Raw genomic sequence first — 15,866 nt, forward strand, 5'->3', positions numbered from 1 at the left:
TTGTGTGTGCCTCCCCTCCTGCTCTGGCCCGTGTCAGGCTTGGCTCTCCCTCCCTTTTCCCTCCCTTCTTCCCTCCCTCCCTTCCTCCCTCCCTTCTTCCACCCACCCTGCACAGCATCACAATTTGCTCAGCTCAACAGCTGATTCCTTCTGGAAGCAAAGTTCAGGCTTTTGGCTACTGTTGTTGCTACCCTTGGAAAGAGAGCTCACATGTGTTTGAAGAGCTGGGAAGGGATGAGCAGCACTGCTCTGCACTTGCCTCCTCTCCGTCACGGCCCGACTGCTCCTGGGTACTTTTGCCTTTCCCTTCCAAGGGCCTGTAAATGGGGAGGGGTACACCTGAGAGATGGAAAGGTGGCAATGTGTTCTTTTGCTTCAGTAATTTGTGGTCCCCTCAGGTTATCCTGTAAGAGCAGCTGTCACTCTGCTGTACCAGGATCACTGATCATCTCTGGCCAGGCAGCAGAGGAGGTTGGGAAGAATAGATGACCTTTAAAGGTCCCTTCAAACCCAAACTATTCTGTGATTCCATGATTAGATGAATCTTTTCCAGCCTGTGGACTCCACGTCTGTGCACAGGGCTTGCGTAACAGCCAGCCCTTGTTACTCAAGAGCACTGACATTGTATGAAATTACTGGCTTAGGATACTTTCTACGTCTCTAAGGATGGGCAGGCCTATTAGATGTCAGCTGCATGGCTACATTGCTCTTAAGACTTCTGCCCATATGGAGCCTGGACCAAGCAGAAACAACATGTTCCCTGGCTTTACACAGGCTGCTGCTGAGTTTGAAGGCGCTTCTGCCAGCAGGGATTTCTGCTGTGTGCTGCTTGGCGGCCTGGCCTGTCTCACACAGAGATCAAGGCCTGGCAAAGACTCTCATTTTTATTTTTTTTGCTGTGCATTGCTGAAATGCCACGTGGCTGAGGAGCAGCTGGAAGAGCCTTTCACCTGCATGCCTTGCTTGAGCAAAGCTATTGCTAGACCTGGCAGTCTCTGATATTGAGCATGAAAGTGTGAGCTTGTCTCCCACTTGCCGGTGCCCCCACAGCCAGTCCATGTGTGACACAGCTGAGCAGGGAGGGTATCACACACTGGCTCACAAGCTGCATCAGCTGGAGATGCCTCACAGCTAAGGAAGCATTACCCAGGCTGCCCCTCTCCCCATCAGCAGCTTTTCCAGCTTGAGTGTCCCATCTTTTACCCCCGCCTTGTGACGCTGCCTGTGAGACCACCAAGACAAGGAACTGTGCTGGTATCCACCCCAAACTCTGGCATATGACTACAAGGACTATCCCTACTGCAACAAGGAAGAGTTTGCTGCCTTGCGAACATCTAGATCCAGCAGCTTGGCTGGGTGGGAGACACCCGGTGACATTGTAGCCTGTTTGAACCAGTTCTTAAAAATGACTTTCAGCCAAACCTGCTGCCTTTTGCTTCTCTGCATCTGAGTGCACCTGAAGGCCCCCTCCTCCCATCCGCTCTTGTCTAGACCCCAACATTTTTACTCCTGTGCTGTCCTCTCCTATGCACACTCCTAGACCTGCCCATATCACTTATCAACAGTAGATCTCTACTCAGGGCATATCAGCTCTCACAAGGAGTGCTGAGAAAGGTGCACAGCAGTTTGGGTGAGAAAACTTTCTTCAGAGATACCCATGAGCTTTCTTGCCAAAGAAACAAAAACTTTGTGGAGGGGGGATGGGCTGGTGGGACATGAGTGGACAGATGGATGGGCAAGGAAGCTGGTGTTTAGGAGCTCACAGACTGTTGGATTTGTGAGAGGTGCTTTCCACTAAGGGAACCAGACTGACATGACAGAATCATAGAATCACAGGGTGGTTTGGGTTAAAGGGACCTTCAAGATCATCTAATTCCAAGCCCCCTGCCATGGGCAGGGACACATTCCACTGGATCAGGTTGCTCAAAGCTCCATCCAGCCTGGCCTTGAACACTGCCAGAGATGGGGCAGCTACAGCATCTTTGGGCAACCTGTGCCAATGCCTCACCATCCTCACAGTGACCAATTTCTTCCTAATATCTAATTTAACCCTGACCTCCTTCATTGTAAAGCCATTCCCCCTTGTCCTATCACTACATGCCCTTGTGATAATTCCCTCTCCAGCTCTCCTGTAGGCTCCCATTAGGTACTGGGACTATAAGATCTCCACGGAGTCTTCTCTTCTCCAGGCTAACAACTCCAATTCTCTCAGTTTGTCTTCACAGGACAGATGCTCCAGCCCTCTGATTATCTTCATCACTGTCATCTTGGACCTGCTCCTTCATATATTGGGGGTCCCAGACCTGGATGCAGCACTCCAGACAGGGTCTCACCAGAGAGGAGGAGAGGGGCAGGACGACCACTTTTCTTTTGATGCAGCCCAGGACACAACTGGCTCTCTGTGCTGCGAGTGCACGCCTCTCCTGCCTGCACAAGTCCCTCTGGATGTCTGACACGCGGGAGTTTGGCACGGAGAGGCTCCACCACCGCTTGGCAGCACAGTCCCGAGCCTGCCCCTCGCACCAGTGAGAAGGGCAGAGGTCCGGCCGTGCTTCCCGGCTCCCCGCGGTGCCGCACCTGCGGCCGGCGCCCGATCCCCCTCTGCAGGGCGCGCCGCGCAGCGCCCGCGTCCCCCGCGTCCCCCGCGCCCCCCGCGTCCCCCGCGCCCCCCGCGCCGCTCGGTGCCACCCCTGCCCTGTCCCCCGGCGGCGTCCCGCGTGCCCCCGAGCACGGCAGGACCGGGATGGGCTCTCGCGTTCCCTCCGCCCGCAGCTCCGCAGCCGCTCCGGCTCCAGAGCACCGCAGGGAGCCGCGGCGGGGCACTGCCCGCCCAGGCACAGTTTGCCAGTCGAGGCATCCGTATTCCCGTGCCCCGGGGCCCTGTTTGTCACGCAGGGGAGGCTGCTGTGCTGCAGCCCAGGCACGTGTCCTTGCCCGGCTGCATTGACGTACGGGGTACGCGCGTGTGTCTGTTTGTGCATGACGTGCTGAGTGTGAGACCTGCGCTAGCCGGCTGCGTGGTGTGTGGCGTTTGCATAGTTTATGCTTGGGAAGGCAAAGAACAGCAATTTTTCATGAGCAAATATTTGCATATTTTCCACTCGTTCGAGCAGATAAAGCATTTCAATTCTCTGCCGGATCCTCAGGAGAGCTAGGAGCATCTTCTTTTTTGAAGGTGTTTCCCTTGTTTGTATTCCCCTGTCTCTTTTCTCTGGAGGCTACCCCATTACAACAATGGATTAACTGCTTCTTGCCCCCTCCACACACCCCCTTGTTCCACAGCCCCATACAACAGCTGAAACATGGCCTGGACAGTTTTGCTGTTGCCTGCTCTGAGCTGCTGTGATTCCCTGCTGATGACAAATACAGCGGCTCCCTAACAACAGCTTCAAATGACTTTATGTGTGGGCTGTGTTGGTAACAGCCTGGAAACACACCCTCGCTTCTCCACACTGGAGCCCCTCTGCCATCACCATTCATTGCCCTTCCAGTTTTTCTCCTGAAGATCCACTGCAGAGCAGAAGGGTCACACTGAGTGGGTCCATGGCTGCACCAGACCACTGTTGTGTGGTTGGGTTTGGTGGCTGGGTACATGTGTGTCTGGAGAGCCAAGGGCAAGGTCCAGATGCCACCTCCCAGCCTGAGCCTGTGCCTGGGCTGCGTGCATTAAGGAGAATGTGCTGCATTCTGGGCGTTCATGCCTAGGCCAAGCAGTACCTGCAGGTCTGGGTGTGTGTGCACCTGTGAGGGTGGCCTCACATGGTTTCATGCACACATAGATCTGCTTGAATCTGTGCATGGCACGAATATGTCTGTGTGTTTATCCGCATCCACGCAGTTGTACGTACACACACACACGCGCGTGCATGCAATCGTGCAATAAGCACTCATTTGCATGCATGCACACATAGCACATGTCTGCTCTTGTTCTCTGACGTGTGCACACGAACTCTCTGACAGAATGGGTTCCCTGTGTCTCTATCACCCCATCTGTAATCACACGTTTACTGGGAAGAGGATTGCACAATGCTGCTGAAATCATTGCAGCCCTTTCTAGTCTTGCAGCTCAGATCACTACGTGACGAGAATGAAACCTTTTGTGCAGCACAGGGCTTGATGGAGCCCTTATCTCTGTGTCTCTGCACCCAGAACAGAAAAACTCTTTTCCATATCTGACTGGAGCAAATCCCCCCTGAACACATCCAGACTTTCACTTAGCCACTGCACACGGTCCCCATGGCCTCTGGGTTGCCCAGAGTCAACCGCACCATCGTTAAGGAGAGGGAGAGGGATCACAAGGGCAGTCAGATTAATGCTATTACCACAGAGAAGTCAAGGGATTCACCAACAGGGAGACAGTGCTGAGGAAAGAGCAGGGGTCAGGAGGCAGTGACCTCCTGACCATCATTCCAAATGCCTGTTCCTATGAAAAACAGCCTGTAAATCAGTGGTGATAGTTTGAAGAATTTTGTGGCATTTGTTTCTCCTCATGAATTTTGGACAAGAAATACCTTTTCTTTTCCCTCCCCCAGCCTTATTTTCTGTTCATCTTCATTTTTTATTTCCCCAATTTGTCACTGCAAAATAGGATACAGCCTGCAGGCGGGGGGGGGGGGGAGGGGGCGGGATAGAAAACACAAGACAGAAAAATATTATGCTTGTCTCTTTTCTTTTAAACCCCTATTTAATCTAAAGATCTCCATTTTTTTGCTGATCTCCCTGGAACACATTTTCTTTGCCCCAGCAGGCTGGCCTGCAGAGCAGCCTTGGTGGCAGCTCAGATTCCATGTGTCAAAATGATGTGTCTTTGGCACACTTGCTTGGTGCTGGCATTGCAGTGCTTGGGCTCTTAAGGGATGCTGGTATTTTAAGAAGCCAACAAGTCGACGGAGTTTCTTGAATGGTGATTTGCAGCAGATGGAGCTGCAAAGGCGTGTGAAATGAAGTCTCAGCTCAGTTAGATGGTGAAGGAGACTCTCTGTTAAGTGTGTTGGCAGCTGGGGAACTTCCCCCATCTCCCCATGGCAGCTGGGCAGCCACTCCATGGATAAGGAAACCCATCCTGTATCTGCCCCCCACCCACCTGAGCTGCTTCCTGCAAGGTCCTTTGTCCCAGTTACATGCCTTCTTCAGTGCATGGTCATCAACCATGAACAGTGCTACAAGCTCCTCAGATAATACAATTTCTGCTCTGTCCTACAAGGCTTGCTCTGCAAGCGGAGTCCAGCATTCACCTGGCTCTGCTCTTCTCTGCAAGAGGAGCAACACAGACCAGAGTTTTAAGTGCTGTGTTGTCCACGTATCCAACCATTTGGTAGTCAGTCTTTTTAATCTTTCTACCACTTATTGCCCCTTATAGAGGCAGAAGCTTTGGTAGTCCATCCTCATTCTGCCAGGATTTCTTGGTTGTGTTTAATCCAGTAGATGTTGCGGGAGCTCCCCAAGAAACTAAAACAGAGGCTTTTTTTAGTCCAACAGACTGTATCCCACGCCCATGCATAGTTTGGCTGCTTTTCTGACTGGGGCCCACAGTGTGGGAAGCTGATGCTGCATGGATTGAAGGAGGAAAAGATGTAAAGAGATAGCAGAAGACAGAAACTGGCTACCAAGTACTTTATTTTCCCCGTGAGTTGGGCCTGCACTCCTGGGTGTCCGACTGCCCATGCTCAGGGGAGCGCTGTAAGGGCAGCTAAGCAGTTCCTGTGTGGTATGGCAGGCAGCTCAGCTCCTGAGCCTGAGCCTGCAGGCATGGACAGCTTGGCACCAGCGTCCCAGGCTTAAAGAGGAAACATGAGGATGTAGGATTCCAGGGGACAATCTTTGTCGCGGAGGTGATGGCAGTACCAGTGACTGAGAGCACAGCTGAATGCCTTTTGTTTGGTTGTGTCTGCAGTCCCTGCCCACCCTTCCTCTGCTCTCTAACCTGGCTAGGAGATGTCTCTTCACCTGACACCCTGTGACGGTCCTTTTCCAAACTCGGGTGTCCTGCACTGCAGGTCTCCTGATGCCTGCCAGGCCTTCACATCTTCTCACATTGCCTTTGTGTGACCTTGACTTTTGCTTCCTCATAAAGTGGTTCTGTTCCCACGAGCCTCAGCTGCTGCAGCTTGTTCTGCTTCCCAGTCTAGGGCTTTTGGCTTCTGTCCCAGCACACCCAACCCCATGCATGCCCTTCCCTTCTCTTACTTTCTCTCAAGTGACCTGTGAGGCATCTTCCCATTGCCCAGCCAGTTCTCATAACTGACCTTCCACAGGTTGCCTCCTGCAATATCTCCTGACCTCAGGGAGGCATGTGTCCTTCTGGTGGGTCCCTCCTTCCCATTTCTCAGAATGGTTTGTGGAGAAAACCGCCCCAAAGGGCTGTGGTATGAGGGTCATTTTGGTGGCTGTAGCTTAGCAATAGCATTCATGGGGAAGTTAAAAGTATGGGGACAGACCTTTTAGCAGAGCTGCAGGAATGAAGCCAAAGTGGAGAGGAAGACCTTCATCCCACCCACCCTTGTACAGTGCTGCTCTTCCAGCCTGCACACTCAGACGGGCGCACCCACAACTCCCCTCCAGCAGCCAATGCGCAGGAGCAAGCACTCATCCAACTCCACAGCAGCGTGTTTGCTCTCCAACTCTTGTCCAAGCATTCACATCCGCACTTAAACATCCTGCAACTGCATAAACACACTCCCTCATCTGTGTTTGTATACACTTACACACATGTATGTCCCCTTAGGTACCCCTGCACACATGTGCACCCCCCCACAGATTAGCATCAGTGCCCAAGGCTGGCACCAGTCTCCCACCAGCCCAGACTCCTGGGTCTCTGATCCTCTTCAGCCATTCCCATACATGTACATTCCAGGGAACGAAGCTTTGCCTACAACTACCTTTGTGCACATGCAGACATGTAGTTTCTTCACCATCCTGAGCCAAATACTCTACCCCTCCCCACAGGATAAATTAATTCCTAATATTGCCCAGACTCTTTACAACCACAGCTCTTACACGCTGGAGATGCCCCAACCTCCATCTGCTTCCTGGCCCCATCCTGTACTGATGGATGCCTTGATCTCCTGTATTAGCCAAACATGACTCCATACAGAAGTTGGCTCAACTCAAAGACATGGTGTAATCTCAGCCAAACCTATAGCACCCCCTCTCCTAAACACACAGAGCGATTTTGCCCACCTGGCCTTCTAAGCCCAAAGGCTTTTTGTTTATTTACAGTAAAGCTTAAGGAGAAGAAAAGAAATGCTGCCTCCGACTCATGTCTCACTGTCTTCTTCTGTACCCTTGTTACACCTCCCACCAGGGTGCAGAGGCACCAGGAACACCCTGAAGAAGGCAAGGTGAAGGAAAGAAATGTTCCATTTTTAACTCCCAGGTAAGTCTTGTCATTCTGCCCAGAGTCCATAAGAGCCCTGAAAAGAAAGAAGATGTTTTGAGCAGTCAGTGGTCTCCAGCCATGACCAGCATGGGCAGGAAATTTGTCCCAAGACTTTTTGAAGAACTACAGAAGGGCCAGCCACGCATGCAACTGGCTGGTATGTCTTTGCTGCAGACATTTCTCCTTCCTGTTCATCTTTTAAGGTAAACCTCTTCTCATGTTTATAAGGAGGTTATTCAAGGCACTGGGTTGCCTACACGTGGCATATGGCATTTGGGGACTTCCTGGAGGTGCCACCATCAGATGGCAGCCTATGCTCTCCACAGCTGGGTCATCTAAGGGCAGATCATCCGTCTAGGGCTGACCTTGCTCTCTCTGTACTGTCAGTGCCCATCACCTCTTCAGCTCTCCCTAAATGCAGTCTGCTCTTCACCTGGTGTTGCCAGATAAAAAATCATTTGCTCCTGGTGGCTAACACAATGTTTATTCTTCAAGAGCCACTGGCCTATGAACTGCACAATTCTTATTCTGTAGGAAGAAGAACTGGAAAGCAACCAGCCCAGCTGTGCCAACTTTTACCAGTTCACCAAGCAGTCAGGTATGACTTTGGAGTCACCAACCACAGGGGACCACCAAAAAGACTCCCAGGACAGAAGAACATATGTGTAAAGGAGAGGGAAATTATGTTAATGATTTCAGGGAAATGATTACCATATGTATGTTTATTCTGGGAAAATGAATGAGCATATATGTAAAATATAGTATATAAATGGGAGCTTTTTCTGTACTCAGCATGCATGATATTTTGGAGGAGATATCCCCTCATGCATCCAGCCAAATAAAGAATGCCTGCTTCTTAACGCTACATTAGTGTTAAGGAGGTTTTATTTTTACCAGTTTCTGGTAACACTGGTACTACACAAACCTCAGGTGTCTTTTCCAAAGCCAAGAACAACGCCTTGCTTTTCCCACAAGATCGTGGAGCCCTATTGATCTTTAAGCAGACTCCTGGACTTTAATATTCCCTTGTATCCATGTCTCCCATTGCCTTTGAAAGCAGAGAAGGTGAAGGGGATCCCATGTCCCAGTGTCTCTTTCCCCTGCACCAGCCCTTTCATCATAAATAACTGACATGCAACTTGTTGCTCTTTTCGCATCCCACAGGCTCCTCAGGGAGTGGTTTTTGCTCATTGCTTTTTCCTTCTCCACTGCTTAGAGGACACTCCTGCCTGTCATTTCCATTCTGGGTGATCTTGCTGATCTCACCCTCTTCTCTTTCATCATCAATCTTCTCTGGGGGGCATGCTGGCACCTCCTGGCTCTGGACTCGGCGGGATGGCCTGAAGATGGCCCTGCGGAAGCCCTGCTTGAAGCGGTAGGAGAGGAAGCCATAGATGATGGGATTGGCGCAGCTGTTGGCATACGGCAGCACCACCACGAGGAAGTAGACTCCAAAGAGGGATGGCTCCTCTGGTAGTGGGCAGACAACATTGATTATGTTGAGGACGTAGAAGGGGAGCCAGCAAAGGACGAAGACAGCCACCACAGTCACCACCATGCGGGTCACTCTGCGCTCTGAAAGCTTGTGCTTGGAGGACAGAGCTCTCACCCGCCTGCCAGAGGAGCGAACCTTCACAACGATCAGGAGATAGCAGAGACAAATCACCAGCAGTGGTCCGAAGAAGCCCAGGGTAGCAGTGTAGACGATGAAGCCAGCTCTCCACACCGAGGCAGGCTCTGGCCACTGGATGTGGCATGTACTCATCCCTAAAGGGACATCTGAGAAGACAACCACGGGCAGCACCACTATGGAAGACAGCACCCACACGGTTGCACTGACGGCCTTGGCCACCCGTGCTGTCCTCCATTTGGAGGACTTCCCTGGGTGGACCACAGCCAGGTAGCGGTCAACGCTCATCACCGTCAGGCAGAAGATGCTGGTGAACTGGTTGATGGCATCCACGGCCATCACCAGGCGGCACATGAAAGAACCAAATGGCCAGTAGGACAGGGCATTTTGCGCAGCCAGGAACGGCAGGCCCAGCATGAAGAGCTCATCAGCCAGGGCCAGGTTCAAGATGTAGACATTGGTCACCGACTCGCTCACGGAGTGCCGCAGGACCACATAAATGACCAGCGAATTCCCAGCCAGCCCCACCACACAGACAATGAGGTAGACCACGGGGATGAGGACACCGCTGACAACTACACCAGGGCTGACGGTGGAGGAGCTGTTGGGGGTGGTGAAGCCTGTCCAGCTACTGGAGGCATTCCCCTCCTCCGACACTGCCGGCGTGGGGAGGCTAAAAGCAGAGGTGTCCATAGCAGAGGCAGGGAAGAGGGCAGGGGGCAGTGTCCTTGCAGGATCAGTTAGCAATCTGGAGCTGAGAGGAGGAGAAAAAAAAGATTGATATGGGGGACATGACAGCTGAAAAAGCCACAAGTAAAATGACCACATTAACTGTGTGTTAGGTATGGGCAGGCATGGGGATTCAAGGGGAGATTGTGGACAGTAATGGATGCTGGAAAATCTAGGACAATATCAAACCCATCTAGTCCTGCAAGGCACAGTGAAGACAGAGGGACAAACAGGGAGATGGTTCAATGTGGGCCTCTCCTCTAGGGAAAGATCCTCTGGAGAAAGAACAACAGACTAGGATAAGGATGGGGAAAGTTTTCATTGCTAATGGATCAAATACCGAGGACATGGTCACCAGGGGCCTGGTGACCATTTGTGAGTGGCAGGTGCTTTACAAACAAAAGAGGGAAAAGCATACAGTGACAAAGTGCCTTTCTGACTCTGACTTTCCTATTCTCTTGAGTATTTATTCTCCTGCTTGCTGAAGTTCTTTTTGGACTGGCCATGTTATCGTTAGCCCTATAGCAGAAAGAAAAGTGCTTTCAATCCAAGCAGAGGGGCTGAGCTCAGCACCTGAGCTGAAGGGCAGTTGGTTTGTGTTATGCCAGTTTGAGAGTAAAGGAAAGATTATTTTGGATACACCAAGAGGGATCAGTCCAGATCCCTCTTATCTCTCTTTTTCTTGTTCTCCCTGCCATTCTGTCCCTCTCCTTCTGCACCCTGCAACACACTGCTGAAGGTAGAGGCTCTGCCTGCCCCACCTGTTTGCAACACCAAAGCAGTGTTCCAGCCTTCCTAATCTGAGGTGCCCAATTGCTCGTCACGTCAGGGTTTGGCATGGAAACAGCACTTGGCTCACTCAGAGAGAGCCTTGAGCAAACAAGCTCTCCTTTCACCACCAGCTTGCTGCTGATACGGGGTCAGGAGCTGCAGGGAGAGGACAGTTAAGGGACAGACGTGCCTTTTGTCAGGGCTCCATATGTGAAATACAGAGCCCAGCACATACTATGGACCAGAGACACCCTGGAAAACCTAATGCAGGGGGGATTTGTGTTTCTTTCAGGATTATTCCAGATCTGGAAAACTTTTCTGGATGTGTGGACCGACAGGGCCATCCTGCTGATGAATTAGGTCCTTCGAAGGGAGAATGACTTGGTGGAAGTGAATGGGGACTCTGAGGCTCGCCTTTACTAATCTCAACAAATCTCTTAGGGCTCTGAAGCTCCTTTTCTATTGAATTAAAACTGGGGATGTCAAAGAAAAGGACTCCCAACCTTAACTACTTTCAGGATGCCAGAAACACTCCAGAGACTTTTCTCCCAGGTGATTCTCTGTAGCATCACAACTTTCTTCACTAATGTCTAATATTACAGTGTTTGGGAGTTTTTTTTGTTTGGTTGGGGTTTTGTTATTTGTTTGTTTGTTTGTTTTGTAGACATCATTCCAAGTTCTGGAAACCCTAGGGGAGACCTGAGCTTCAGATGAAGTTCTTGGACACCAGACAGGCAAACCCAACAGACTTGACAGATATATCAAATTTTATGCTGAAGGAACCTCATCTGATAGGCCCCATAAAAACACAGTTGAGCAACTATGTCTTAAGGCCATTTCTACAGGCTATTGTATAAGTGTTTCTTGATTTAGAGCATTTGAGCTTTGAAGGATTGGGATTGTTTAGATTTTCTTAATTTTCAGGTGCCTTGGGCTGTGACACACTGTCCTGATAGAAGCCCATCTCTTGGGGTCCTGCAGCACTGGGTTGTCCTACACATCATGACTGGCTGCAACGAATAAGCAGAGTAGGAAGTGATTTGAAGCTCTAAGTTCAAGGATCTTTCCTCTGATATTTTTTCCAATTCTATTCTAGTGACATGAATCACTTGTTGGAGAAAAGAGGAGGGCAATGGCTGCTCTAGGGACAAAGATCCCTACAAAAGGTGGCAGAGGCCAGAACAGCATGTTCATAAAAGGGTGATCCTCTAAAAGGTGAAGACATAGATGGGAATCCCTTTGGATGTTCCTCCTGCATGCAAAGGAATTTAAAGAAAAAAAAGGCCAAATATTTGGAGCCTTACAAATATCAAATATGGGTGGAGATACTCCTGCTAGGGCTGAAAAGCATTTGGAGAAGCGTCTGGGGTCCACACCTCAAAGCCGGTTGTTCAGGCTGTTGTTTAGCAATACAGTAAATCCAGCTCCAGGGTAGCTTCAGAAGCCCTATCAAAAATATTAAGGCATGCAACAAAAAGCATGGATTTCCTATAAATTCATTTTCCTGCTCAGGCAGCTGCAGGGGAAAGTCTTGATCTTTAAGCAGGTGTGGTCTGTTGCTGCCATTATAACTTTGTCAAATACCATGTACCAGCTCAAATGCCATGTCACACATTTTGGCTATTTTGGCAGAAAAAACATTGGACATCAGTGCTTCATCTAGTTTGGATCCACTCTGCTGGTTGCTTTGGCAGCACATGCATGGGTAGGAGTTGGTGAGCAACCCTGGCCTCAGACTGATGGTGTGTTTGCATCCACTTGGATCTGTTCCTGATGTGGACAGCACCTGTTGCAAGAGGCTTGGGATCCTCTAACAGGTGCTACCAGAAAATGCCTGGTTCATGCAGCTGGAGAGCAGGAAGAAGGCAGAGAGGTAGGAAGAGATGGGAAATTGGCACTACTGCTTTCCTTAGGGAAAAAAATATAAATATATATATATATATATATATATATATTTCTGCTTTGAATGAGAGGAGGAGGTGGATGCTGAAAGCTGAGCCCAGACCTGGTAACAAACCATGAATAGCAGCTGGGAGGGATAACACAGCCAAATAATCTGCAGCCCCTCATGACCCCCCTCCCTTCCTGTCCCCCGTGTTTCCCAGGGCCCTGCTCCAGCTCAGGACTCTCCCGTCTCACCTCAGGGTTGAGCTCTCTCGCAGGGACCAGGCTGGACTGGTAGAGTTGGAGGGTCGGGAGCGGGGGGGGTGGGGATGGTCGGCAGGTTTTCTTCTCTGGAACTGCGGACTTAACTTCTGCATGGACTCATGCCCGCGGGAGACATCTGGGAAGAGCGGGCAGAGCCGCCGGGTACTTACATGTCGTCGGGATGTACATTTTCCTCCGCTTCACCGGGAGAATCCGTGTCATGCTTTTCCCCTTCCCCTTTCCTAAACGCGACAGAGCGAAGCGCTCCCGGAGGGAGCGAGCCTCGGCGAGCGCTACCGGAGGCGCGGGTCCTTCTTCCCAGACTTGCCCATCGCCCCCGCCGTGCCTGGCGTGGGAAGGGGCCACGGGACGGCCGGGGGGATGCGCGGCCCCTCAGCCCCACGCCCGTGGGTCTCCCCCCCACGCAGCCCCCGCCATCGGCGGGGCTCGGGCAGAGGGAGCGGAGCGCCGGTACCGGGGGACGGGCGCCGGCAGCCAATGGGCGCCACGCACGGAAACACCGGCAGGAGAAGGAGGAGAAGGAGGGGATGGACGACAGGGCAGGAGAACGAAGAAGAGCGGGGGGAGATATCGGGATGGAGAATAAAAGGGGGAGAGGGAGGCGCAAGCAGATGGGCAGAGGGATAAGGGGAGCGCAGAAGAGGGGAGGATGAAGGAATGAGGAGTGCGGTAAAAGAAGCTGAAGACAGTGAAGGGAAGAGGGAGAGGAAGAAAAGAGGGATGCAGAGAGCAGCTGTGAGGTGGGAGAGTGGGCGGAGGGGGCGACTCGGCTCGGCTCCCCTGGGCGGGCACCCAGGAGACCGGGCCCCTGTTCCAAGGGTCATGCAGGCAAGACTGGTGCTGCTGGGAGCAGCAGGAACACAGCAAAACCTTCTGGCTGGCAGGGTGCTCAGAAATCCGCGTGGATGTTGAGCACACAAACCCTTCTCCCTTCTGTTCTGCCCTATGAGCACCTCCAGATGGATGGAGATACGGGCAGATGGGCAGATAGTCTGTTTCAACTCTTTCCCCCCCCTGGCTCCACACATGATCTCTTGTCTTTTGCACCTTCATTGGGAAAATGTTGCAGTTTAACAGCCCCAAACTGTCCTGGCAGATTTCATCTGTGCTGGAAGGCATAGACCCAGAAGAAACGGATCTAAGAGAGAAATTAATCTCCTTTGTGCAAGCAGTTCTTCCAGGAAGGACATGAGGATTTCCCCATCCCATTCCCAGCACAAAGGGCTTCCCTTTCATCCTCACCCCCTTTCCTGCCCTGCAGCCAACATCAGTGACTCCTTGTGCTGTGCATCACCCAGTTCTTGACATTTGGCAATGTTATTGCGAGCATTTAAGCCCCTGGGGCAAATTCCAGCTTCAACAAAAGAAGAAAGTATCTCTTAGAGCACAACATAGCCAGGGTTTAAATCTGGCATTCCAAACCTACTTGGGCAACTTCATGTGCAGCCAGTGCTGCTCAAAGGTGAGCTGATGAAGGCAGTACAGGACTTCAAAGCTGTCAGGCCTCTTTAGGCTAGAACTTGGCCACAATGCTGTCTGGAGACACACAAGAGAGAGTGGGCCTCATTGGGGAAGGAATGGCATGGGTAGCACACAGAGGTTTTTCTTTACCATGGCAGGGCAGGTGTCTGTAGCACCATGCAGAAGCCCCTGAGCTCGTTTTTTAGAAGGAACAGAGCCACACAACAGCAGAGTTCTACCCAGGCCTGCTAACCCTTCCAGGACTTGTTAGCATAAGCACAGTCATAGGATCACAAATTCCAGGTCTCCAGATCACTTCCTCAGTGCTCTGAGTTGTGTGCCCCATTCTCTGCCTCAGCTCCAGTGGGCGGTTGTGTTGGGAGAAGAGCTCAGCCTGTGCACCTCCACAGGTAGCCAGGTACATGAATTTTGTTTCACACACATGGTAGGCATTGCTGTACGTGATAGGGGATGGGGCAGACTGAAAAGGTAAAAGCCAACGCTTGAAAACTGGAGAGATGTAATAAACCACTGGGAAGAGATAGTTTTGAGTCATGCTTAGGATGTTTAAAGGAGGTTAGATCCCATTTTCAAGTGCTTTCACAGGCATATGCCCACACCAGAGGCTTCATTTTTGCTCTTCTGAGCTTAGGTTGACATAATTTACATTACCTTTGGGTGGGCCCTGGGCAATTAATCCAGCAGCCCACGTGCAGTGCAGGTATTTGTGGAACTCCCTGCCACAGGATGCCCGCCAGGGTTGCTCTGAACTCTATCAGTAGATAATGAGTCACATCACTGAATGAACTGCCTTATTCAGAGCTGACCATGAATTGAAATTGCAGGAGTTTCCCTGGCAGCAGGGTACCTCGGGGGCTTCACTGTGGCTGGTTGTACCTGGCATTACCAATGCACCTCCTCAGTGCAGGAAGCAGCCTTTGAAGCTCTGAAGTGTTGCTGCATCTGGGAGCAGCAATCTGGCTCAACTCCATGGTTTCTCTGTGCCCTCCTAGGACTGCAGGATTTTGCAGTGCCAATCATCACACCCCGAGCCCTCCTCTCTCCTGCAAGTAGTGGCAGTAGCAACCATCCTGTAACACTTACTCTCAAGTCTCTGCAATGCATCAGGAAAGCAGGTGCTCACAGCTGCCAGATCCATAGCACCGCTGGGACCACTCTCTTCAGCTTAATTTTAGAGTCTTGGAGGCAGTTTGTCCAGACTGGTGACTCATTCCTCCCTCTTTAATTTTTTCCCTGCTCTCCCCCTTCCTATTCTCACTCCGCCTGTGTCTGGCAGTGTGAGTGAGTGCCAGAGCTTAGGAGGATTAATCAGCAATGTGAAAGGATGTCCCCAGCAACCCGCAGGGGCAGTCCCCACGGAGAGGTGTCTGGGTCCAGGTGTCCCCTCCCAAAGCCTGCATCCCATCCTCTGTGTGGCGCGGAGGGGAGACAACTTTTCCTTTGAACACGTGGAGACTGAGAAGAGGAAAGGCAAAAGGAATGCAGGGGGCTCAGCTGGGAACTTAGCAGGATGAACTTAGAACTTGGAGGATGAATCAGGCCTGGTCTCATCATCCTACAGCAGCTGGGGCTCACCAGGCTCCGTGTGGTGCTGCCTGTGTTATCACTGCTGAATGAGGAGCACAGCAGGGAGGTGCCTCCAGCCCAGCCATCCCACTGCTCACGGCCTCAGGGCTGTGTTCCCCTGAGGTGCAACACATCATGGAC

The 15,866-nt window shown here is 51.5% G+C and overlaps 1 protein-coding gene across 3 annotated transcripts; it reads right to left on the reverse strand.

Annotated features, from left to right (window-relative positions):
- Positions 1-8,071: 8,071 nt before the first annotated feature.
- Positions 8,072-15,783, reverse strand: SSTR3 (somatostatin receptor 3). 3 transcript variants are annotated; one of them, XM_042051002.1, is made up of 3 exons: positions 12,827-15,783; positions 11,813-11,954; positions 8,072-9,762 (listed from the first exon to the last, which is right to left on the reverse strand). In XM_042051002.1, the coding sequence occupies exon 3, from the start codon at positions 9,699-9,701 to the stop codon at positions 8,496-8,498; it is 1,206 nt and encodes a 401-aa protein (XP_041906936.1). In that variant the 5' UTR covers positions 9,702-9,762; positions 11,813-11,954; positions 12,827-15,783; the 3' UTR covers positions 8,072-8,495. The 3 variants fall into 3 exon arrangements, with proteins under 3 accessions (XP_041906936.1, XP_041906935.1, XP_041906934.1); XM_042051001.1 differs by lacking the exon at positions 11,813-11,954; XM_042051000.1 differs by lacking the exons at positions 11,813-11,954; positions 12,827-15,783 and adding an exon at positions 12,648-12,820.
- Between the last annotated feature and the right edge of the window lie 83 nt (positions 15,784-15,866).

The sequence above is a fragment of the Corvus kubaryi genome, unplaced genomic scaffold (genome assembly GCF_017639235.1).
Source record: "Corvus kubaryi isolate FWS band 111438036 unplaced genomic scaffold, C.kubaryi_AGA036_p1.0 74, whole genome shotgun sequence".
Taxonomy (NCBI): domain Eukaryota; kingdom Metazoa; phylum Chordata; class Aves; order Passeriformes; family Corvidae; genus Corvus; species Corvus kubaryi.